The 21,552-nt window shown below is 43.1% G+C and overlaps 2 protein-coding genes and 1 long non-coding RNA gene across 4 annotated transcripts in view; 2 read left to right on the forward strand and 1 right to left on the reverse strand.

Annotated features, from left to right (window-relative positions):
• The window catches only part of plekhg5b (pleckstrin homology domain containing, family G (with RhoGef domain) member 5b), a 39,452-nt gene extending 23,039 nt beyond the window's left edge, over nt 1-16,413 (reverse strand). The window contains exons 1-2 of one of the 2 annotated variants that reach the window (XM_089015110.1): nt 15,813-16,413; nt 6,687-6,763 (exon numbers count right to left, since the gene is read on the reverse strand). In XM_089015110.1, the coding sequence (XP_088871236.1) occupies nt 6,687-6,763; nt 15,813-15,894 (159 nt within the window). In that variant the 5' untranslated portion in view covers nt 15,895-16,413. Of the gene's footprint in view, nt 1-1,756; nt 1,966-6,686; nt 6,764-15,812 lie in introns of those variants that run through there. The other variant, XM_089015124.1, reaches the window with a different exon arrangement.
• On the forward strand, nt 4,934-7,931 carry LOC148904172 (uncharacterized). The gene is made up of 3 exons (XR_016117375.1): nt 4,934-5,052; nt 7,229-7,374; nt 7,498-7,931. It is a non-coding gene; the product is annotated as an uncharacterized LOC148904172 (long non-coding RNA).
• A 494-nt stretch (nt 16,414-16,907) lies between the features above and the next one.
• On the forward strand, nt 16,908-21,376 carry nsmce4a (NSE4A component of SMC5/6 complex). The gene is made up of 10 exons (XM_089015188.1): nt 16,908-17,409; nt 17,485-17,565; nt 18,502-18,632; nt 19,283-19,431; nt 19,856-19,955; nt 20,154-20,244; nt 20,317-20,411; nt 20,482-20,530; nt 20,609-20,706; nt 21,184-21,376. The coding sequence occupies exons 1-10, from the start codon at nt 17,226-17,228 to the stop codon at nt 21,238-21,240; spliced, it is 1,035 nt and encodes a 344-aa protein (XP_088871314.1). The 5' UTR covers nt 16,908-17,225; the 3' UTR covers nt 21,241-21,376.
• Nucleotides 21,377-21,552: the final 176 nt, after the last annotated feature.

Here is a 21,552-nt window from a genome sequence, read left to right on the forward strand (position 1 = left end):
GATTCAAGCCAGAGTCAAAGTCGCTCTTCTTTTGGTCCCTGATTGTTTTTCTCTTCAAGTTCTTTGTTTGACCTGAAAATGACTAATAGTACACATCTGGCATCGTAAATCAGACGTACAAATGAACTTCAGCTGGATTTCAAACGCTACTGAATATAATTAGCACCCTTGGAACACGGACTGAGCTACGCGTTTGTTGTTGAGCTATTTAACCATGTCGGAATCACGTGCTGTATTTACTTGGAAAATATTGAGTAATGCCAACGGCAGGTGTTTTACATCGTAGATTTTTTATATTATTTTTTTTGCGGCCATGAGATCATCTGCTTTGTTCGTTTGGGCCAAGGTCAGCTACACTTAGCCTACTACAGTATTTGGTTGCAACCAGCAGAGCCACCTGGGATGTTACGTGAGCCTTGCAACCTTCGTGATCAATACATGAAGAAACCACATCAACTGCCTTCATTGGCTTTATTTTCAATAGTATAAATGAAATGGTGGATGTCATCAAATCAAACTACGCAGTGAGAACACAAACATGACTTTAGCTAGGCTTCTTTCTTTTAAAGCAACATCACAAGACTTCCCCATAAAATGATCACCATCAGTTTTCCGTTTTTTTTTTTTTTTTGTAGAAAAAAAACACGCAAAAGGTATTTCAATCCGCAACACATGAAGTGAGCCATTACGTGGCACCTGTGGATTCAGCATTAATGCCAAGATTAACTAAATTCCTTGATCATTTTTGTTCGAAAACTGAACTTATCATGCGTGAGGTTTCACTGTTTTGTTTTTTGTTTTGGTCCCAATAATTAACACCTAACATCAACAAGCCAACACCTCTCCAATGCATTTCCAAGGACTATTTCACATTTAAATTATTTACATTTGATACGTGGCCTTCATGAAGTCATCAAAACAACCACTAGCACATTCATCTTCAAATTATACATCACACTATTGCCAGAACATTCCTACGACACCGCAACACCTTCTATAATGAACATACTTTGGCAAAGGATCCGTTTCAACTCGCAGACATCTTCTGGCCTCAGAAAACGATGACCTCGACTTCTACAGCTGTCCTAGCAGACATCTGGTAGTTCCACAATCTTCAAACAGCGTCGTAACATATTTGGTTCGGATGAGAAACATGTTCTCAGGGCTATACACTGCATTTAAATGTAACTGTCCTGTTGTCACGATACAAAATATCCCTTTTGAGGTAAACAGGTGAACCTTGACCGTCAAAAATATAGCAGCAAGATAAGTGCCAGTCACTTGCAGCTGGGGGCTCAAAGTCAAGTGTAGTAGTGGCAGCAGCTCACGCAGTCTATGTGGCACGAGCGGCCATTCTATCCATCCATGGCCTGAGGGCAGGCACACAGATAGACAAGGGTGGGTGGACACGGACCCTGACAGAAAATATTCACATCTCAACACTGAATGCTGATTTGGATTCGAGCTGTTCCAAATTTGACACAGAGAAGGATTTACTTTTTTTTACAGTTGAGGAGAAGGTTGGTGCGTGCCAGGAGAGGCTGGTGTGTTGATATAAGAAGCAGATGTGAAATATGCAGACTTGGGAAGGAAAACAGACAAAGTGCTGTTCCACTCAGACGTGGAAATAAAAGGCAGCACTGTCCATTCGAATGCCACACACCTGCCTTTACTTTCACCAGGAATCCACGGAAACAGATTGAGATGTAAAAGTCACACTCCAATCAAATTCGGTGCATATGCCATCGTTACCTACCATAGAAAACGGCAACTTCCCAGGAAATATGAACCTTTGGACTTTCAGCGGAAGAATTTCTCAAAATTGACAAGGTCAAGTAGGACACGGCGAAGGTCAAAGTTCGAGCTCAAACTTGCTCTTGTTAGGCCCCGGTCACTTTCCGCCTCGTATGATAGTCCTGATCCTCAAAAGATGACAGTGGATGCGTTCGCTTTGTTTATGACCGAGGTCTGACAGCCGGCCACACGAGCACACACAGGGAGAATGTTACAGGCCCCGCCCACCCCCTTCCCAATCACTCCCACAAGCGCCGACTGACTCGCATCCACTCCCATTTTGCCCCCCAATCTTCTCCATATCACATTGTTAGTTTAGTACCGACTCTCTTGACTCAATTGGCATTCAAGCTGAAAGGGTTAACACTCTGGTCACCTTTTTGAAAGAGATGACCGAGAAAAGACATTGTCTTTGGCATTCTGATTGTTCCAACGTTGAGGATGGATTTAAATGATCTTTAGACAGATGTCAGAACTGAAAATATCACAGAAAAGTCTGAGAAGACATGTTGACTGTAGTTATGTAGTTGGTCAAAATATGAACTTTTCACAGTCACAATACTGTATTTTCCGGAGTATAAGGCACACCCAAAAGCCTTGATTTTCTTCAAAAGACGACCCTGTGCCTTATACGCAGGTGCACCTTATACGTGAGGTCATATGGAGCCAAAACATGTCTCGTAATTACGAGCCACCGACTCATTTTCTCCCTGTAGAAGTCATGCATAACCCCAGCCACTACTTATATATAGCCTTATATTTGGAAAACCTTTATATATTATATTTGGAAAACTTTTTTCATTCATTCAAGGTGCGCCTTGTACTGTAGATGGAAAAAGTTTGAAAAGACACAATTCATTGGGGGTGCGCCTGATACTCTGGTGCCCCTTATACACCAGAAAATAAGGCAATCATTGTACCTACAGGCCTCGCATTAATGCCTATATCACTTTATAATACTAATACTACGACTACTACTACTACTACTACTACTAATAATAATAATCAAAATAATAATCTTGCCCAAGTTATGGAAAAAAACCAAGCAAGTAGTGGACTAATTCCAATTCATAAAAAGGTAGAAGCATATTTCACATGGAGCGGGTTCAGCATTCGCACAGTGAATTAAATAACAGGAAAATAATGATATGGATATCAAGTTCTAAGATAAAGGGCGGCGTGGAGAGGCCGCTCTTTTGTTTTTTTCTTTTGGAGGGGGGGGGGGATACTAATATGGGATGTCTACATTTAAAACCCTCACAATTAAGTAGCTCACAAAAACAAGGGTCCACCCCCCCAGGCAGAAGTGGGAGGGGGTGGACCCCACATGTTTGCGATGGGGTAAAGGATGACCCCGCCCGTCCATCCTTGACTTAATGCCGAATCCCCCCAGTTAGTCAAAAGAAAGCAACCTGTTGTATCCATGTCCCCCGCCGTCAGTCTTAATTCGAGGAGGCTACTCTTCAAAATGCAATTAACGTGAAGGATTCCACCCCACCGGCAACGCCATTGTTGGGGGAGGAATGACGAGTTGGGGCTTGGGAGAGGAGTCCTGCTCTGTGACCCGACCTTGGCATTAACCCTCTGACCAACTCCGAGCCTTGAATTCCACCAAGTCTTACGGGCAAGTCTGCTGTGCGAGGGAAGCACAAAGGAAAGCAGTCGTGCGAGGAGAACGATGATGAGCACGTCGGCGGAAGATTCCCTTGGCGGTCACTTTGTCGCTCGGGTTTAAGTTTTGGAAATTGTGCTGAAGTTGAGCAGCCATAATCAGACATTCGATGCTTTCAAGAAAAAGCATTGCACTGCCTCTGGACACGAGCTGCGCAGATTGAACATTTCATTAAGTTGCAGTTAACATGAGTGAAACATGATTGCGGGCTCGTTTTTCGAGGGCTTCTTATCTTAATCCCCCCTCGCTTGGAGTCAAATCACCGATTAGTGGGGCCCATCCAAGGAACGTTTTCATTGGAGCATCGTTCAGGTAGCCTTTTCCTGTTATTGCCCGTCTGTTGCTGTGCTTGCTAAATTCTGACTGGGATGCAATTGAGCAGATGTCAAGGCAGCATTTGTGTTTTCCAGCTGGAGCAAGACATCATATTGTACAGCGGAAAGGTTGCGATCCCGTTTGATTGCAAAAATAGTTACAGTAATTCCAAGATCACTCAGTCCCAATCACAAAATCAATGTTTTGTTTTGTTTTTAAATTCCAAACAAACATTTCCAGGGTTTCCTTCTGCATGTGTCATCAGGGCAGACTAATTTGTGTTGTGATGCAGCGTCTGTGTCATCTTCATCATCATCATCACCACCAATGGTTGGAAAAGTACAAAGTGGCAAAAAAAAAGGGGATTTGTGTGTGACTGTCAAAGCGTCATGGAAAGCCTGTTGGAGCATGCTGAGGTCACAACTCTAACTGAGACTTTTGTTCTCCTCGTTACATTTATTTCATTATATAAGCTGTAAATAAGCATCACAACCATTAGTTGACTTGTTTGAGACGGTCGGGTTTTCAAAGAACGGCTAAAGTGGCAGATTAGATTTAGGTTATCAGTATGCCTGCAAACTGAGCGTAGATTTAAAACCATGTCGCCTTGGTGGCTTGTTTATACCAAATCTGAGCTTCAAAATGCCTCGAAATGGATATGTATGTGTATATGAATGGATCTGTATATAAGCTGTAGAAATTATAGATTTTTTTTAATATATGTGTCAAAAGCAGAAAAAGGTTGGCAATGAAAACAGTGGGCGTGTGCATGTCTTTCAAATATTTCTATAGTGTTGTTGTCAATCAACTGCCTTTTGTCTTTTCGGGCAAGCAAAGCACAATTTTCATATCAAAACAATACAAATTCGACCCATTTGAAATGAAGTCCAATGTGAATGTCTTATACATGTGGCATACAAACTGTTTGGTTCCAAGATATTACTTCCTGCAGTTGAATTTGTAAAGGGAAAGAGTTAAGAGCCGCTTCACATCAGGAAAGAGCAGCAGTGCTCCTTAATACTTAACGGCCCTTGACACATACGGTCGTCAACATGAAGAGGACATGTAACTCCAAGGGGGTGATTACTGTCCCGCTTCGACACGTCAGCGCAAGTTAGGTGAGATTTTCAGACGCGTCAGCAGGAATGGGAGGTTAAACACCAATCGGGAACAAGAGAAGGTGAGAAAAGGGGAAAATTAGATCATGAACATCATGAAGCAAAGAAGGCGAGAGTGACGACAGAGTGCCTTGGGCCCCAGATGTTTGCAGGGTAAGTAAGGCCTGTTTCCATGGCAAGCCGCACCTTACATGATCTTGTCTGGTCGTGTCCCATCGACGCTCACGAGGAGGGAGAAGGGAGCGAAAAAAGACAAACAAGCTGGGACGAGCACCAAGCGCAAATTGACGCTAATCTACCGGGGACTGCTTCAATTTGAAGAGAAACAAAACGGCAAAACAACCTGCAGGCGCTTTGTCATCTCTTGGATTTAGAGCAACCCGCAGCAAACTCAAATCCAAATAGACAACAACAAAAAAGGCACAATCAGCAAAGGCAATGAGCACAGGCACCGAGTTGAAGTGGAGAAAGGACAACTGTTTGCGCCAGCTTCACAATCTTTCTCAGAACCACCAGCATCATATAAAAGTGGAAACGAAAAATATAAAAAACATATTTTGTCCATTTTAAATGAGAGCTTTGAAAAAAAGTCGTATCCTGATTTTTTTAATGTATCTCTAAAAACGTAATCATGCCACCATTTTGGTTAGCAACATAGCTATCAATGCGGCACTGGTAATCAGTAAAGCTAATTCCAACTAACCTAGTAGAGACCTGCCACAGAGGCATTGCGACACACTTTTGCAGCATGCCAGGCGCATTTTCCAGGACCAGCTGATCACAAAAAAAATAAAAAATACATACATACAATTTCTACAAAAGTAATCGTAATTTCTCCAAAAGGCTTTTGGTGAGAAGAATAAATCCAGTGGCAGGACTGTAGCCTTGTGACTTTAACTGCTTCTTGGCTTTTTACAAACTGTTCAAACTGCTTAAATAAGTCATGAATAGATAAAGATGAGCGATAAGAATATGAGATCTCATCATGAATCTTATTTTATAGCCCGACACAACACAAGGGGGGCTCTTATCACACACCACCATGTCATAAATTCAGGAGGAACATTTGAAATTGTGACATTGGGGAATTAAAGGCCCGTGGCAATGTGAGTCGGGACACCAAAACTACTACAAGAAAATGTCCACCATTAATTACTTCTGGTGACAAAAAAAAAAAAAAATCACTATGAGCAATAAATGGCAATCCCCATTGACACGGACCTTTAACAGGTTTGGCTCAACGGGAGCCTGCTATTAGCATTGATATGTAAACACAGGAGCCAGACAGAAAGAAAAGACCACTCATTTGAAACTAGGAAAATCTACACGATGCTCAACTGTGATGTGGTAGCAGGACAGAGAGCCAAGCGAAACAAACAAGCTCGGAGCAGGCACCATGTCCATCTCCCTCAGTCGTCTGGCCAGACTCCCATTGTCCAATCTTGGCGGCTTCAAAGCGCTAATTCATTCAACGCTCCAGTGGCCAAACACAAGAGGCCCGACACCCTTTTTAAAGGGCCTAAAAGAAGCGCAGCACCAGGCCTGACCTTGGAGATCAAGTTTAGTGTTGCTGAATCTGATGAGGAAGTCAAAAGGGAAAGTGAGTGGCAACCAACGGCGCTGTCCTCTGTCACTGTTCTGGTTGTTAACCTCGTCTTTCCAAGAACTGCGGATTCCCAAACGCGCACAATCTGAGCAATGAACTGCCAAAATAAGCGGCTCAATTCATTTGGTGTTCGTGAAAAAGCCCCCCCCCCATGACTTCTTCACAAGACCTTTTGTCTTACCTTTGAGGCTCTGCGTCCATCAGGGCAGTCTGGGTGCTGGCACAGCACCCACTCCTCCTCCTGAACTGGTTTGTCGTCTGAAATAAAACAAATTTAAACATTTGTCGCTGTACAAATAACTCTCTCGAGCTAATAACACGCATTCGTAAACAGTCGTTTTTCAGATAGTGCGCTTGAAAATGTTTTTGGGACTTGTGGCCCGAGTTTATTGTATGAATGGACGGTCGGGGGTTGGGGGAGGCGAGTGACCGAGCGAGCGGCCATCGAGGACAAAGTGATACCGAGTAAACACAAGCTTGGAGGGAGCGGGCGGGGACCGCTCGTGGGAGGAGATCAGAGGGGCATGAATAATGACTGACAGGACTGGAAGAAAATGGAATTAGAAAGCTCCGTCCGTCCCTCTTTCTTTGAACAAAGTGCACTCACTCTTTGGTCGACAATAACATTTCACTCATGTCAAATAAACTTCCCGAAACTTACTCTGCTAGTCAATATTGAGCAAGTGATGAAAGGCCACGTTTATGTTCTTCATCTTGTTGCAGGTACTTCAAGTACACACGATAACAAAAGACGGGCATATTTACAAGCCTGTCTTCATGAGGCCCCCGCGTTGCACACGGGGTGGTCATCACGTCACCTGCTTCCTTTCCAAAGAAGCCAACTCTAATGTTTCACGACTCAATCTAAGGTGAGGCACTTTCAAAGGGTTGCAGTTGAAAGATGAAGCCAAAAGGGGTTGGGGGATAACGAAATAAAAGACCCAAAGCCCTGTTCCGCTTTGAAAGTCCCTTCGTTCTTCACTTGGCCGCAGCTACATCGATAGGTCAAAGGTGCTCGTGGCAAGTCAAGCAACGGAAGTGCTGCGTACATCCCGGTCGGCGGTGTCGCTGGCAAGAGGACGAGAGACAACCCGTCTGCAATCGGCAGCAGACTTCCTTCAAGCAAATGTGTCTCGCAACGTGCTCAAGGAAAAAGTTTCCTTGGGCTAGACTTCACCCCAGAATTGTTTTCATGGATTCATCAGTGGATTGCCATTTGACTCAATTTGTTTTGTTGAATAGGAGAAGAATAATTCCAAATAGTTGGAATGGCATATGAGGCTGTCTCAATGTTATGAAGTCATTTACACCAGTGTAATACGTATTCCGAAGAATAACATTGCTTTGTCAAAGAAATGCCATTGTGCAGGTCTGCCCTAGTTCTCCCAAGTAATATTATTCTTCTGACCACAACCTACACGATAGGGCAAAAACGGCATACCGCTACTGATGCTGACTGTGCGGGATGTTGTTTCAAGACATCATCAACTTCACAATCTGAATTGAATGACATGTACAACTGATACACCTTTCGATAATTTGAAAACTGGCCCTCAATGTATTGAAAAAAAATGCATTAAAATGCATACCATGAAATACGTATGTTACACAGTTATATATACAGCCCCTTGGGTACATGGATTATTATTTCTTTTCAATTTTAGCTACAGGTAATGTAGACACCGAACAGCGATATAAGCATCTCAACTACTCAGGGGAACACATCGCATTCATTGACAAAATATTGTACAGTACATGTTTTGACCTCCAGTAATAACAAACAAAGACAGACTTTGAACAAAGAATATATAAGACCACTATTGATATTATTGCTCCAAAGATGCCCGTTAAAGGTTTGGGGCTGAATAGGATTAAAAGCAGACGCACAAAACTCTTTCTGAGTGCACAGTGCTCATTTAAAGGAGACAAAGTGTTGCATCATCAACGGCCATCCTCGGCAAATTGAAAAGGGTCCAAGTCTGACTGGACAATGTCCATAAGGTTGTATTTCTCCATCCCCTCAGGGAGTGAGATCACACCAACAGGTCACAAGTATTTCAAAGTCTTACTGCATTTGTTTTTACAGTAAGATGGACGGAAAGTTCCAGCACTTTCACGCTTGCTGGCAAGGAGGTTGAGACACATTCCTTCACAGCCTTTTGTTATCACATCCCTTTCACTAATAGCATGAATGAGGAAGGGCAGTGGAAAATGAGTGCCCCTGTGCCACATCGCAGACACGCTCCAGAGAAATGGCTGTGAAAATGGCCACTCGTTTGCATTTGGGAGGAGTCGTCTCCATGACTGGTGGCTGAGCAATTTCCACAAGAGACGCACAATCTGGATCCAAGGGGGGGGAAAAAAGACATTTCCACGATGAAGGTGGAATACTTTGCTCCAAATAAGAAAAAGAAAGGCCAAAATAAGAAAATGAAGTCATGTCTGTCGGATTGGAGCATCAAACAATGAATTGCACAATAATGGCACATGTGCAACAAATGTCTGACAACAAAGTTAACAGAGTAGTGGTGTATAAAACACTTCATGTTGAAGAACAATGGGGGGAAAGAAATTGGCAGAAGATGCGGAAAATTAACCACGTTGAGTTGCCATTTATGCAGGCTGTCTTGAGACAGGCAGTGGTGAGTTTTGGTGTCGATGACAGTGACTGTTGCAACAAAAAGACAATAAGGTGGAGCACAAAGGCCCCAACGTCTAGACTGCTTGCGGTATGACAGCGTTGAAAAATGTGTTCATTTCAACATGTTGTGGAAGGTTTGATGGCCCCCAATGTGTTCAGACCTTGGAAAAAAACAACCCCACCCACACAAAATACTCCGCTCCAAGGTCAAATTTAGTGACAATGTACTTGGAATACGTTGATCATTTTCACAACTGTAAGATCAAAACAAATATAATAATGGTGTTTTTCCCGCTCAATAGGTGATAAAACTCAGACTACGATCATTTGGTGATCTTACCGCACAGATTATGGATGCCGTCCAGCGATGACGACCACAAGTAGCCTTCTATTCCTATTTGGGAGTTGGGTGGTGGTGGTGGCGGCTCCAACTCATAAGCGCCGTGCTTCTTCCAATACAGAAACATTCCGCTAACTTAAACTAATTCACTTTCAAGCTATTCATGAAGATGTTATAAAGTGAGAAGTGGCCCAGCTGTGAGTCAACTATGAAGTTAGTGATCAGCCTGCGCATTCGTCTCCAGAATGAGGTCATCTTTCAAAAATCTAAAATTTGCCAATTCAAAGGCGGCTTTAAACGGCTGCCAATACAGTCATGACCTCATGCAGTCTTGCCGTCAAGCTTCTTCATGCTACACCTCCAGAAGAGCAGAGAGGATGGAAAAAAGACGCTTCTCAAGAAACTGACTTGAAGTCTAAATCTTGAATGTCTTAAAGAAAGAAGCAGTGTTACCAAATGATGTCATTGTAAAAGTCACTCCAATGTGGTCTCCTGACGAGACCACCAGTCAACGCCTTGTCAGACTCCTCAAAACAATTCAAGAGTGATTCCTTCCGCTGCTCTCCCTGAGACTCGACCTGGTCTCTGATCAGAGTTTTCCTCAACTGTACAACACTTGTGCGAGCCAAGTTGCTTCTGTAGGATGTCTGGACCATAGGGGGGCTTTTTGGGCCCACGCAATCAGACAAGTACTGCATTCATGAAGGGCTGAGATGCATGCTGGGGAAGTCTGCTGATGGTTTTCGGACCGGACGGCACAAAGATCTCCTTTAAACAACCCTCCTACGTGCAGAGTAGACCCTCTTTCTATTTTGCACACTCGCTGTAAAGGGCTGACATATTCGGTATTAATTTATGTCTGTGCCCTTTGGCCGTATTCATTTTTTGAATGAGTCTCCTTGTGTGTGAAGTGGGGGTGGGGGGATTCGCAGATGCAGATGAAAGATGTTCAAACTGGCCATGTCAACAGTGGAACAGTAGAAAATAACTAAATAAATACAAAGATGCGCCACAAAATGAGAAATTTGTTCCTCTGCTTTGAACAACTGGTTGCACCTGATGCTGCATCAGTCGGTACATAAAGAAACAGTCGAAAGCGCTTTGACTACCAAAGATAGAAAAGCTCTCAGTGACAGCGCATTTACCACAACTAAATGGTCACGGTGGCAAACGCTCAAACTTATTTCCCATTATTATAACACCAATTGGTGTTTAAACTCTGGACATAGCTTAAAGCTTCAACTACACAATACAGAGCAGTGAAGCAACAATGTAGTGCTTCCTCCCCTGACTTGAGTTCAAATTCACCGATAGTGTGAACGTGAGTGTGAGTAGTTATTTCTCTTTGCTAAAATACATAATTAAGTGGCAACCAGTTCACAGTGCGGTCTGCCTTTTGCCCAAGTCAGCCCGGCTATACATAGAAAATGGATGGTTGGATGCGTCATGGTTAACTAAGACTGTCGTCCAGTACACTTTCCGAAGGGTTCCTCAAGAGCTGACGCACGTCGCAAAGCGGTCGAAGGAATACTGCGAGATTGAGTCTGGCCGGGCCGAGGGAAGGGAGGGACGCAGTCACATGTAGCGACCAACATGTCCAATTTTGGGATGAGAAATTAGAGGGTAGGATGAGAGCCGGCCGACCGCCGCTTTGGGCTTTGCAGACATGTGGTCATAATCAAAAGCAGCTTTGGGCATGAAGCTTCCCTTTTAATGAAGCAAGCAGATGTGAAGCATGAGAACTAGGTTGCCAATGGAAGGGCCAATTTCCACCTCCTGCAGGAACAAAGGATGTGTGAGTGCGTGGAGGACTGGGAGGGCAGAGGATACAGACAACCTTGCTTTTATCATCAAGTCACCCCTTCATTATTAGACTCTCCGCAAACAATGCACCTGCATGTTGCTCACGTAACATTTACATCTCCTCTCACCCAAACAAGGTTTCCACAGCGACAAAGATTTTTTTTTTACCTGTACATGCCAAAGCAACAGGTGGGGTTGAAACCCCTTGACGGAAAGCTATTTTAGCCATCGGATGCTCAAAGGAAGTCATTGGAGAGAATATGCAAGTCACAAAAAAATGGTAGTAGACGGAGAAATCACACAAGTTCATAATCATTGGCAGGACCAGCTGGTTTTCTGCAGCTCTTAAAATGAGTGCTCCACATGAAGAGGACCTTGAGAGCACTAACTAAATCAAACTCATTTGAATTGTTGATGGGCGGCACGACTGGTTAGGTTAGAACGTCAGCCTCATGTTGCATTGGTGCAAGGTTCGATTCCGGCTCCGCCCTCCCTGTATGGAATTTGCATGTTCTCCCTATGCCTGTGTGGGTTTGCTCCAGGTACTCCAATTTCCACCCACATTCCAAAAAACATGCATGGCAATCTAATGGAAAACTCAAAATGCTCCCTACGTGTGAGTGCACTTGGTTGTTTGTCTACATATGCCCTGCGATTGGCTGACAACAAGTTCAGGGTGTCCCCCACCTCCTACGAGAATGCAACTGGGATAGGATTCGGCCCGCCCGTGGCCCTTGTGAGGGTAAGCGGATTCGAAAAAGGATAGATGGATGGATGGATGGATGGATGGACGAATGGTGGGTCGCTGGAAAGGCTCCCTGTATTTAAGACGTGTAAAAGGGTGTGATCCTGTTTGAGGGTTTTTGAAATAAATCAATAAACATTTGTCAAAACTGCATTCAGTCACAAAAGCGAAGATGTGCTTTTTTTATGTTGTTTATAATTAGAACAGCAGCTCATCCATTGTAGCCGCCTGCACATTCCAAATAAAGTAAAATAACAACATTTCATTTGATTGAAAAACAAATGAGAAAACAAGCTCAGAAACAAAAAATGTCAGTGTTTAGCTCGCTGCTTGCACTGAGCTGAGACGCGGTATTATCTTCTACGACTGTGTACAGTAAGACGAGGAGCCCATTGGAACCCAAAACAACTCAAAGCGCTCTTTGTATTGTTACCTTTTGTGCGGGAATTGATCACCCTGTACAGACTGATCATCCATTGTAAAGCGGATTTACAATGTTACATGAATAAGGTTTTGAACGACAAAGCTGCTTTCTGTCTGGGAACACTGAGAGTGTTCTGAGTGGTGACCAAATGATTACCGCTCGAAATGGCCAGAAGATTTGTGATTTTTGCAGTCATTGTTGTGTTAGCAAAACATTTAGAGCAGGGCTGTGCTTCCGATTTTCAATTTTCTGACTGCAAACCAGGGCACCAAGTAAGGTGCAAAAAGGCACACAGCACATGTATGACATTAAGTGAGTTGATAGAAATTACAATGGATATTCCTGTTCCCATTTTTGAAAAGTCTATATGGAATAAACATACCCGAAATTTGATTGAAAGAAGAGCCCAGGAGTTCAGATCGGCATTCACTCGGCACCATGTTTGGGTGAAGAGAGTGATGGGAAAAGACACCGGAGAAAGCAGGGCGGGAATAGGCCTCCAGCCGTGAGCGTGTTTATGACAGTGACTTCATCACCGAATGAACACGCAAGAAAAAAAAAAGACACTGCAGTGCAGAGATGACAACAGTGCCTTTACAAGCCCCAACCCTCGCGCAACACCGTTTGTAATCTGATAGCTAGCTTCCATGCAGTAAGCACAACTAAAATAAATGTCATCACATTATTCTTAGTCACCAATCATTACTATCGGGGGCTTGTAGGCTGTGTGACCATTCGCTGTCCACTAATCAACCCACAGTTTTGCCTTGCTCCAACAACTAAATTCCCGCGCAATCTGCGGGTCCCGCTCGGAAGGGTGAACAACAAAGACCAGAAAAGGTTTATGACCGTGCCTTGCACTTGACAAAAATATACACCATGTAAGTGCAGCGTCAAAAGTGGCATGACATAATCATTCTGAAGAAAAGAAAAATAAAAGCCATAGTGTGACATGCCTGGGGATGAGGCAGACAAGAGAGAAAGGAAATTACTGTCGAGAATGAAGTGAAACAATGGGGGAGGAATTCAGTCTGAAGTGCAACAAGTCACGCGGCAGGCCAGAACCCTCACACACAGACGCACACTTTTTCATCTGCTTGCCTGAAAAAAAAGGAACGCCCTGGACTGTACAAGTCTTTGTTGGAAACCTTCAAAGTCCCACTCGGAACTGACCGGTCCAACCCCCGTGCACCATGAGGGCACGCTAAAAACAACTACTGAGGGGACAATTGCTTTGCCAATGTGAAGTTGTCGTCTGCGACATGAGGCAAAATCACACCGGGGTGAAATGCTACTAAAGGCAGGCAGGACTGACTTACAACTTGATCACAACAGACCTGAGCGTAATGCCGAAAACGGATACCTTTTTCCTGATATTGTGATAGAACAGATGATTTCCATTTCCACCATTTAAAATGAGGAAAACCAGTTTATGCATTCAGACGGCCGATTGGATGACCAAACATCAAGGGAATAACGTGTTGGGTTCCATTTTAAAACTGGAGAGAAACATTCGAGGGAAACACGCTGGTTTCAGCAGCTACCTGTCAGTACAGTATTTGAATTCTGTCAATTAACGGTATTGGCTAAGTGGTAAAAAAATGGATGCTGTGACTAAAAGCATTTTTTAAGGCTGGGTTGAAAGTACACTGCAGGTTCCAGTGCTCAATTCTTAATTTATACCTACTTCAACTGTATCGGTTAGCATCACTAGTACAGTATATGTATTTGTAAGCTACTTTTCCAAGTTGCACACATGCTCAGACTGACAAGCCCTGAACCAACTTGGATGCCAAAATTGCATGCAAGGAAGTGCTTAAATGTCATACATAAAGCCGTTGCAACATAGAGGTACGCTAAACAAAGGTACAATCCTGTAAATGTGGTAATAAAAACAATGTTTCACACAGTTTATGTGGCCTGGGACGAACGACTCTTCATTAATTTCCATGAAATGGCTTGGATGACTACCGTTGGCAGTTATTTTCCCTTTTGACTCCTTGACACACCCCTCACGTCCCATAATTATTTTATCTGTCTACGCTTCGCTTGTAGTTTTTTATTTACAGTGGGTGCCTTGAAATATGTCAATTATGTTAGGATGGCTGACCAATCTGTGAATTTTGATTCAAGCCTGGACTGACCAGGCATGTCCGATCTGTGCATTTTCCCTGGACGTGTATGGCTAGATCTTCTAAATGTACCAGATTTTATTCCCATTTGGAAGTGGCCTAATTACAATGCCATTCATTTTCTCCTGAGATTGCCGTGACACATATTTCAATCGTTTCACTTGAAAACCAAAAAATAAATACATACACTGACCATAAAACCAACTGGGTCGTGTTCTATTGCCACTAGCTTGCCACTAAAAATGGCATCAGAGTGCCGAAGAGCCGAGTTCAAGAGCAACCATGGCTGAAGTGTTTTCTGGGTCTGGTCATGTGGTGTTGGTTGAGGCCACTGTGATGTCATTTTCAGTGGACAGCAATTGGCAAAATGGCCACTGGCTGAGATGGACAAAAACAGGTGGTTGTTGCTGCTTCATTCATATTCCCATCTTATTCTGACTACCACATTTAGATGGGTTTCCGGAAGTGCTTAGGAGATAATATTTGGAAGACATTTTTGACTGGAATATCCCTTTAATGTTCTTTGATCCATTTGGTTTGGGATTTGTTTCGTCAAAATGCTTTCTGAAACTTCAAGTTATTCACTATAAAATATTTCAGTTCATATTTTGGGTGGTCTGTGACGGAATAATTGCCTTTAAGAAAAGTTTCAATGAAAAATGTGTCACTTTTAGTATTACAGTAAAGTCTCGTTATATCGATAGTACTGCTTATTACGATACTATTTCTATGAACTCAAGGAGAAAATTACATGCCCGCAGGATCGGATATATCGATAGTCCGGTTATATCGATACTTTTTCCGACTCCCGAGAATATTGCTATAACGAGACTTTACTGTAGTTGCTGTGTTGAAAGAACATGTCATCATGGGACATGCATGCTCACTACTTTCCCATCTAATAATTTACTTTTGCTCAGTCGTTGATTTCACAGAATTATTTACTCTCTGCGTTATATTGACTGGCCATTTGAGTGTATTTCCATTTTTATTGATTTGTTTTATTTTGTGTGTCACAATGCACAGTTGTATATGTATTTATTTGTAATTGTTTTTATTATGTCGTGTTTGATTCTGCTGTCTGTTATTCAGCATTGCACAATCTGTTCTCAAAAGCCTTACCTGCTCGAATAAAAACATGAATATGAAAATAAAACAGTGGGACGAAAACGCGTTTGGCTGGACATGCACTTTCCAAACAAACAAACAAAAAATGACTTACTGAGCCTCAACTTAAGACCGAGCCAGCTGCGGGGAGGCGATTTGTGCAGGACTGAATTCATGGTCCACTTGTTGGGAACCATGGAGGCACGCGCTCCTTGGTTTTTGGCGATCCTGCGGTGATTTGGTGGATTCCGCACAGCTTCCCGGCGGGTTCGCGTGCCGCCGGCAGTGTTCTCCGATGCTAATCGCTAATCACCCAGGAAAGTTTGCCGAGCTGTCCGTTCAAAAGCGCTCCCGCATTGTCTTGCACGCTGTCGTTTAAACTTCGCTCGATTGCAAACTCACATCACTCCGAACGCGCGGAAGGCAAACCGTGACAAAGGCTTTGGAGTCGACCTCAAGTCTTCACGTGAACAAGTGAAGAAGCGAAGAACTACAAAACGCACATCTTAATGATGTGCTTTCATGTTCCCTTACGGTGAAAACGCCGATGGTGCAAACCTGCTTAGGCGCGATGAAATAGAAGAAAACGTCTTCTGTAGTGTTTTAAAGTAAGCGTGCTGACGAGGTTAACTTTGAAACGAAGTACTGCTCCTTCTTTAGCTGGAATGCGTGTGTCCCTCCAAATCCACGCCGACCGCCTTCCATTCATCCACTGGAGTTCTTCCTCTGCACTGTCAAGCAAGTGCCGCAAGGGGCGCTGAAGGGAAATTTAAAGTGAACTGTCCTTGCAGAAGAGGGCTCATTCGGGGCTTCGGATCAATACACAAATAGACATACAAACATACACGAATCCCTATTTAAAACATTATTCGTGTACGAACATTTGAAATTAATATTTTATTCAATATCCCGAGTGTTTCACGGTCTCTTAAAAAAAACAGGTTCAGATTCCTGGTTCTTGGATCACTGCAATAGTGGTGCAAAATCTTCACAAAATAGCTTAGAATATCACCACCCCGCCCAAAAAAACACTGTTATGTGCACCTCCAGGGCTGGAATCAGAATACCTTTATTCTTCCCACAGTGGGGAAAGTGAAAGGATAGAAAACAAGATAGTATGACGTACCGACGTCTGTCCTCGCCATTGTGGCTTTTGCTTCCCAGCGAGAACAATCACGTGGTCCGCGACGTCACATCCGTATACAAGCGGCATCTTCCACAGCGATCAGTACTTCCGTTGCGCGCACTCGAGCTGCTCCACAATCGCTTTACGGCTCAACATCGAGTAAGACGTTGTGCACATCGCGCGGTTTAATGGGTTACGGGCTAAAAAGCTAACGTTGGCGACAACCAGCACGGGGGAAGGAGTTGCAGTTTTAGCCTTGTTTCGTGTTTACATACATGGTTCACAGCGACAGAAATACAATAGTCTCGCCGCTTACATCACAAGAGTTGCACGACCTCATTTTAAACCTCATCCATAGAAAGCGAACTTTTTGGCCGTTTCTGGGTTCCGGCAGACTGAACGATGGAGCGTGCCGGACGGGCGTCAGCCAACGAGCGAAGCGACGCCGCAAGTCACCACAGCCGAGAACAACGGCGATGCAACGAGGAGTCCAACTTTGACTCCACCGATGGACAGGATAACGATGAAAGGGGGTTGAGGAGGGAAATACGGAGCAAGTACAGAGACCTCATCGAGTCAGTTCATCGTGAGTTCGCCACTTTGGAAGACACGGATTTGTTGGCTTGTTTTGGGATGAAACTGTTGCTCCTTTTTATCGCAGGGAATAGAGAAGACTTACTGAGCCCTTCAAACAACAAACTGACAGATATTTTGGAAGAGGCGGACAAGCTTTTTGTGAATGGTATGGTTTTTTTTTGTCTTTGCTTTTCCAATCGTCAGAAAAGAACACGAGTACATGTAGTAATACATCACATCTTTCTTCACAATTCAAAAGTGACTGGCTTTTGATCCACCATCCCAGGAGTAAGATGCTGAATGTTTGACTATAGTAGCTTCAACGTATATGAACAGCGCAAAGTGGCGAGAGAAAAGTTCGCCTCCGTAAAGACAATACACGTATTTTCAAACCCGAGGCAGCACTTCACACTCTGCGCTCTGTGTTTGTGGCAAATGAACACATCAGCACACACAAATATCTTCCTCCACTATGTCGCCAACTCATTCGAATACGGCGTGTGCCGCTTCTCCCTAAGAAATGCTGCTGGCTAATACTCAACTGTGAATTCAGTCAAACTCGGTGCAGCTCGACGAATGTGGGCTTGGGATATTTTACAACGTCTTGTTGGTTCATATGTGGAATTAAATACGTATAATCATTGAATCAAGTGTCTTCCACAAATTCTGTAGTGAACCTTGAAATAGAGGGCAACACTGTAGCATCATTTTTCATTTGTGTGCGATAAAGACAAACAGTACCTGATTTGAACAAATCCAACGTGTTTTTTTTTTGTTATAATGGTAACGGGAGAGAAACAAGTCAACAAAGGAGAGAGAAAAAAACGTATTTCTCTCTCTCATCTATTCACTGAAATTGTCGACGCGTATCACTTTGCAGAAGCTTCTAATTTTGGGAACTCATTTGTTGACTACCTACCACTAGATCACAATAGCTATTCGTGTCAATTGCTGATTTTCTCCGTTGTTGGCAGGCCTTGATTGCTTCACTTTATTCGCCCGTTAAAAAGTATTCGCTCTCGACTTTTTATGATGAAATGTAGTTTCCAGTCGAAATTGGTATCTCAAAGAAACCTCTGACAGCAAAGTTGTTGTTTGACAGTGCGAGAAACCAGCGAAGCGGTGTTGGATTCCAAGTTCGTGGTCGCGGCCACAGACCTGAACGAGGAGAAAGCCAGCCAGATGCGAGATGAGGACAGTGCTTTTGACATTGCGGCATTTGCTGAGCACCTTGTAAGTCATTCCATCTTATCATCATCATCATACATTTCATTTATAAGTGCCTTTCAAAACTCTCAAAGTCACTTGACAGTATAAGTTTTTTTTGTTGGTGAGCAGCAGCTGCCACACGCACCAGCGTTCACTCAACCCGGAAGTAACTCAAATAGATAGAAAGCTAACTATCTAGCTAATAGATGTCTAATAGTTATCGAGCTAGCTAAATGCATACATAAATAAATATAAATGATGAATAAAGTCAAGACGTTTTGGTGCTCTCTCCATTTTGACTTTCAAATGTCAAAAAAAAAAAAAAGAATTGGATGATTGAGAAAGGCATGGCAGTTTAAAATACTTTGATGGTATTTTATGATTTGATTTTAAGAAGTTATCCCCGTTTGTCCATAACAATTCTGGAATATAAAAGGTGGTGTTGGTGGTATTTAATATTGAAACGGTCCTTAAGATTTAATTGCAGTGTTTCCAATGCGAACAAAGAATTAATAATGACTATATACAAATGTAATTATGACTACTAATGTTGAAAAGTGAGTCATCTTCGATATGGAGATTAATCATATTGAAATGAAATGATTGCGTGAGAGGTCATGCGATGATTGGTAGGTCCACTGGCATTGTGAGCTTGCTTTTTCTCCCCCGGACAGCTTACCTTCATGGGCGTCAACCGGCTGGAAAGCGACGGCGGAGAGCAGAGCGGAGATGAAATCAGCGGCTACTTGCCCAGAGACGCCTGGCATCGACTGGCCCGCAGAGCTGAGGACTGTTTTACAACAGCGCCGACCTTCCACTACATGTGCGTGCGCCGTCATTAATCACATCTCACATCTCCGGATTCATTCGCGGCGGTCGAGTCAACGCCCGTTTAGGGTGGGAGCACTGCAAATGGAATGGAAAGGTTTAAGACGCTGGAGGCTAGTTAACGTATGAGATGCCGAGGCTGCCAATGCAAAATGCACACACGTTCTTTAAACACATGACATGATATGAAAAAATAAATGAACGGCAGCATTATGATGCTCATCTAACTTTGCCTTCCTGTATTAAAGCACGGCATGAATCTTCAAACTGCTTAAGGCTAGAGAATAAACGTACATGTATTTTGGGGAACGAAACCTGTGATCCTATCACATTGAATTTCTACGCTTAGGTACCTTTTTTAAATGTTCCAAAAGCACAGTTTGAATGGATGCGGAGCTCTGACGTGAGTCTGTCATCAGGTTGGGTTCCTTCCATGCTGAGCCGCCGCCTCCAAAGCAACGGATAGAACGACAAAAGAGACCCCCCAGCAAGGAAGCCAAAAGGATCATGCCCACTCAGGTTGGCATCAAACGCATTCAGGCCTCCATCCCCACGGACAGTTTTCCTACGACAGAAATTTCACATTGGAAATAGTTGACCACGCAGCAACAATTACAAATAAAGAAAACATCATTGAATATCGTACAAAATGAAATACATGCCTACCAGCGGGTGAGCGTTTTTCTTATTCTCTTGACATTATTGCGCGTGTATCAGCTGAAAAAGATGGAAGAAACTGAACAAGAAGCCACGGAGAAAGAAGTGGAGAGGATACTGGCTTGCCTAAAGCGCTATCATCAAGATGACCGTGAGTTGACCACCCGACGCCTTTCCTGCCTTGCCAAAATTGCCATTGATTGCAACTCCACTTCCATCGCAGCGTCGTCGCCGATACCGTATTACGAATTTGTCATTGACCCCGACTCCTTTTCACGCACAATCGAGAATATATTCCACACATCGTTCCTCGTCCGGGTAAGTTTTCTTTGCGGCTAAGAATCCAAACGGATCTCGGTCTCCTGTTACTCCATGCTTGACTTTTCAGGATGGTTTGGCACAAATACGTTTGGATCAAGACAAGTTGCCCTGTATCGGTAAAGGACAATCAACTGATTGGTTATTTTGAAGATTGTCCATTCCACTACTGAGGTGTTTTTTGTCGCCTCTTTCAGCTCCGGTGGAAGAGGCGGGGATGGAAAAACCGGGAGATGCCACTGGATCAGACAACCGCAAGGCATCTGTTGTTTCAATGAGCCTAAACATCTGGAAGGTGAATATGTCTTTTCACTTCAGGTCTCTGGTTGAAGGGTAAAGCATACTTTTCAAATGTAAAAAAAAAATATATATACAGTACGTCTCAACAGGAATTCAAGCCACAAATGTAAGTAGTGCTATTACAAAAATAATAGTATAGTAGTAATAGTAAAGTCTCGTTATATCGATATCGGATATATCGATAGTCCCGGTTATATCGATACTATTTCTATGCACGCACGGAGAAAATTACATGCAAACAGGGTCGGATATATCGATAGTCCCGGTTTTATCGATATTTTTTCGGACTCCCTTGAATATCGATATAACGAGACTTTACTGTATATATAACAATAGCAAATAACGAACCGGCTGTGAAAATTAACTAAAAAATAAAACTCGAAATGAAAATGATGTAGAATGAAAATTCCCCAACTTTTGTCAAACAAAGTATGAACCATAATGTTTTTTTTTTTTCCTCTCGTCTCCCAAGGAGCTTATCAATATCTTTGACATCAGGGACGCCATGATTCCGCCTTTGAACAATTAGTGAAGGAAGAAACGCATCATCCGGGACTCAACGTTGCATTTGTACGTTTCCGATTTCTTTGAATTGTAAAGTTATTTGCCGATTATATTGTTCATGTTTTTTATTCCAATAATAAAAGACAGAAAACTACGATTAATCTGGTTTCCTTTTTCATAAGATCGTATGCTAGACATAAACAGACAACATTTTCTTTGAGGCTCACTCACAAAAAGATTTGTTCGATTGCACTTATTATTGTTTTTTTGCAGTGGCTCCCAATTTCGAGATGCTTCGAAATCTAAAAATGTGTGACATACAAACTAAGATAACCAC

Source organism: Hippocampus bargibanti, linkage group LG01 (genome assembly GCF_051943395.1).
Source record: "Hippocampus bargibanti isolate YZ-2025 linkage group LG01, ASM5194339v1, whole genome shotgun sequence".
Taxonomy (NCBI): domain Eukaryota; kingdom Metazoa; phylum Chordata; class Actinopteri; order Syngnathiformes; family Syngnathidae; genus Hippocampus; species Hippocampus bargibanti.

Coding starts and splice junctions, on each gene's coding strand:
- nsmce4a (XM_089015188.1), top strand. CDS start 17,226: ATGGAGCGTGCCGGACGGGCGTCAGCCAACGAGCGAAGCGACGCCGCA. Junction 19,432..19,855: donor GCGCCGACCTTCCACTACAT/GTGCGTGCGCCG, acceptor GTCTGTCATCAG/GTTGGGTTCCTTCCATGCTG. Junction 20,245..20,316: donor GCGCTATCATCAAGATGACC/GTGAGTTGACCA, acceptor CTTCCATCGCAG/CGTCGTCGCCGATACCGTAT.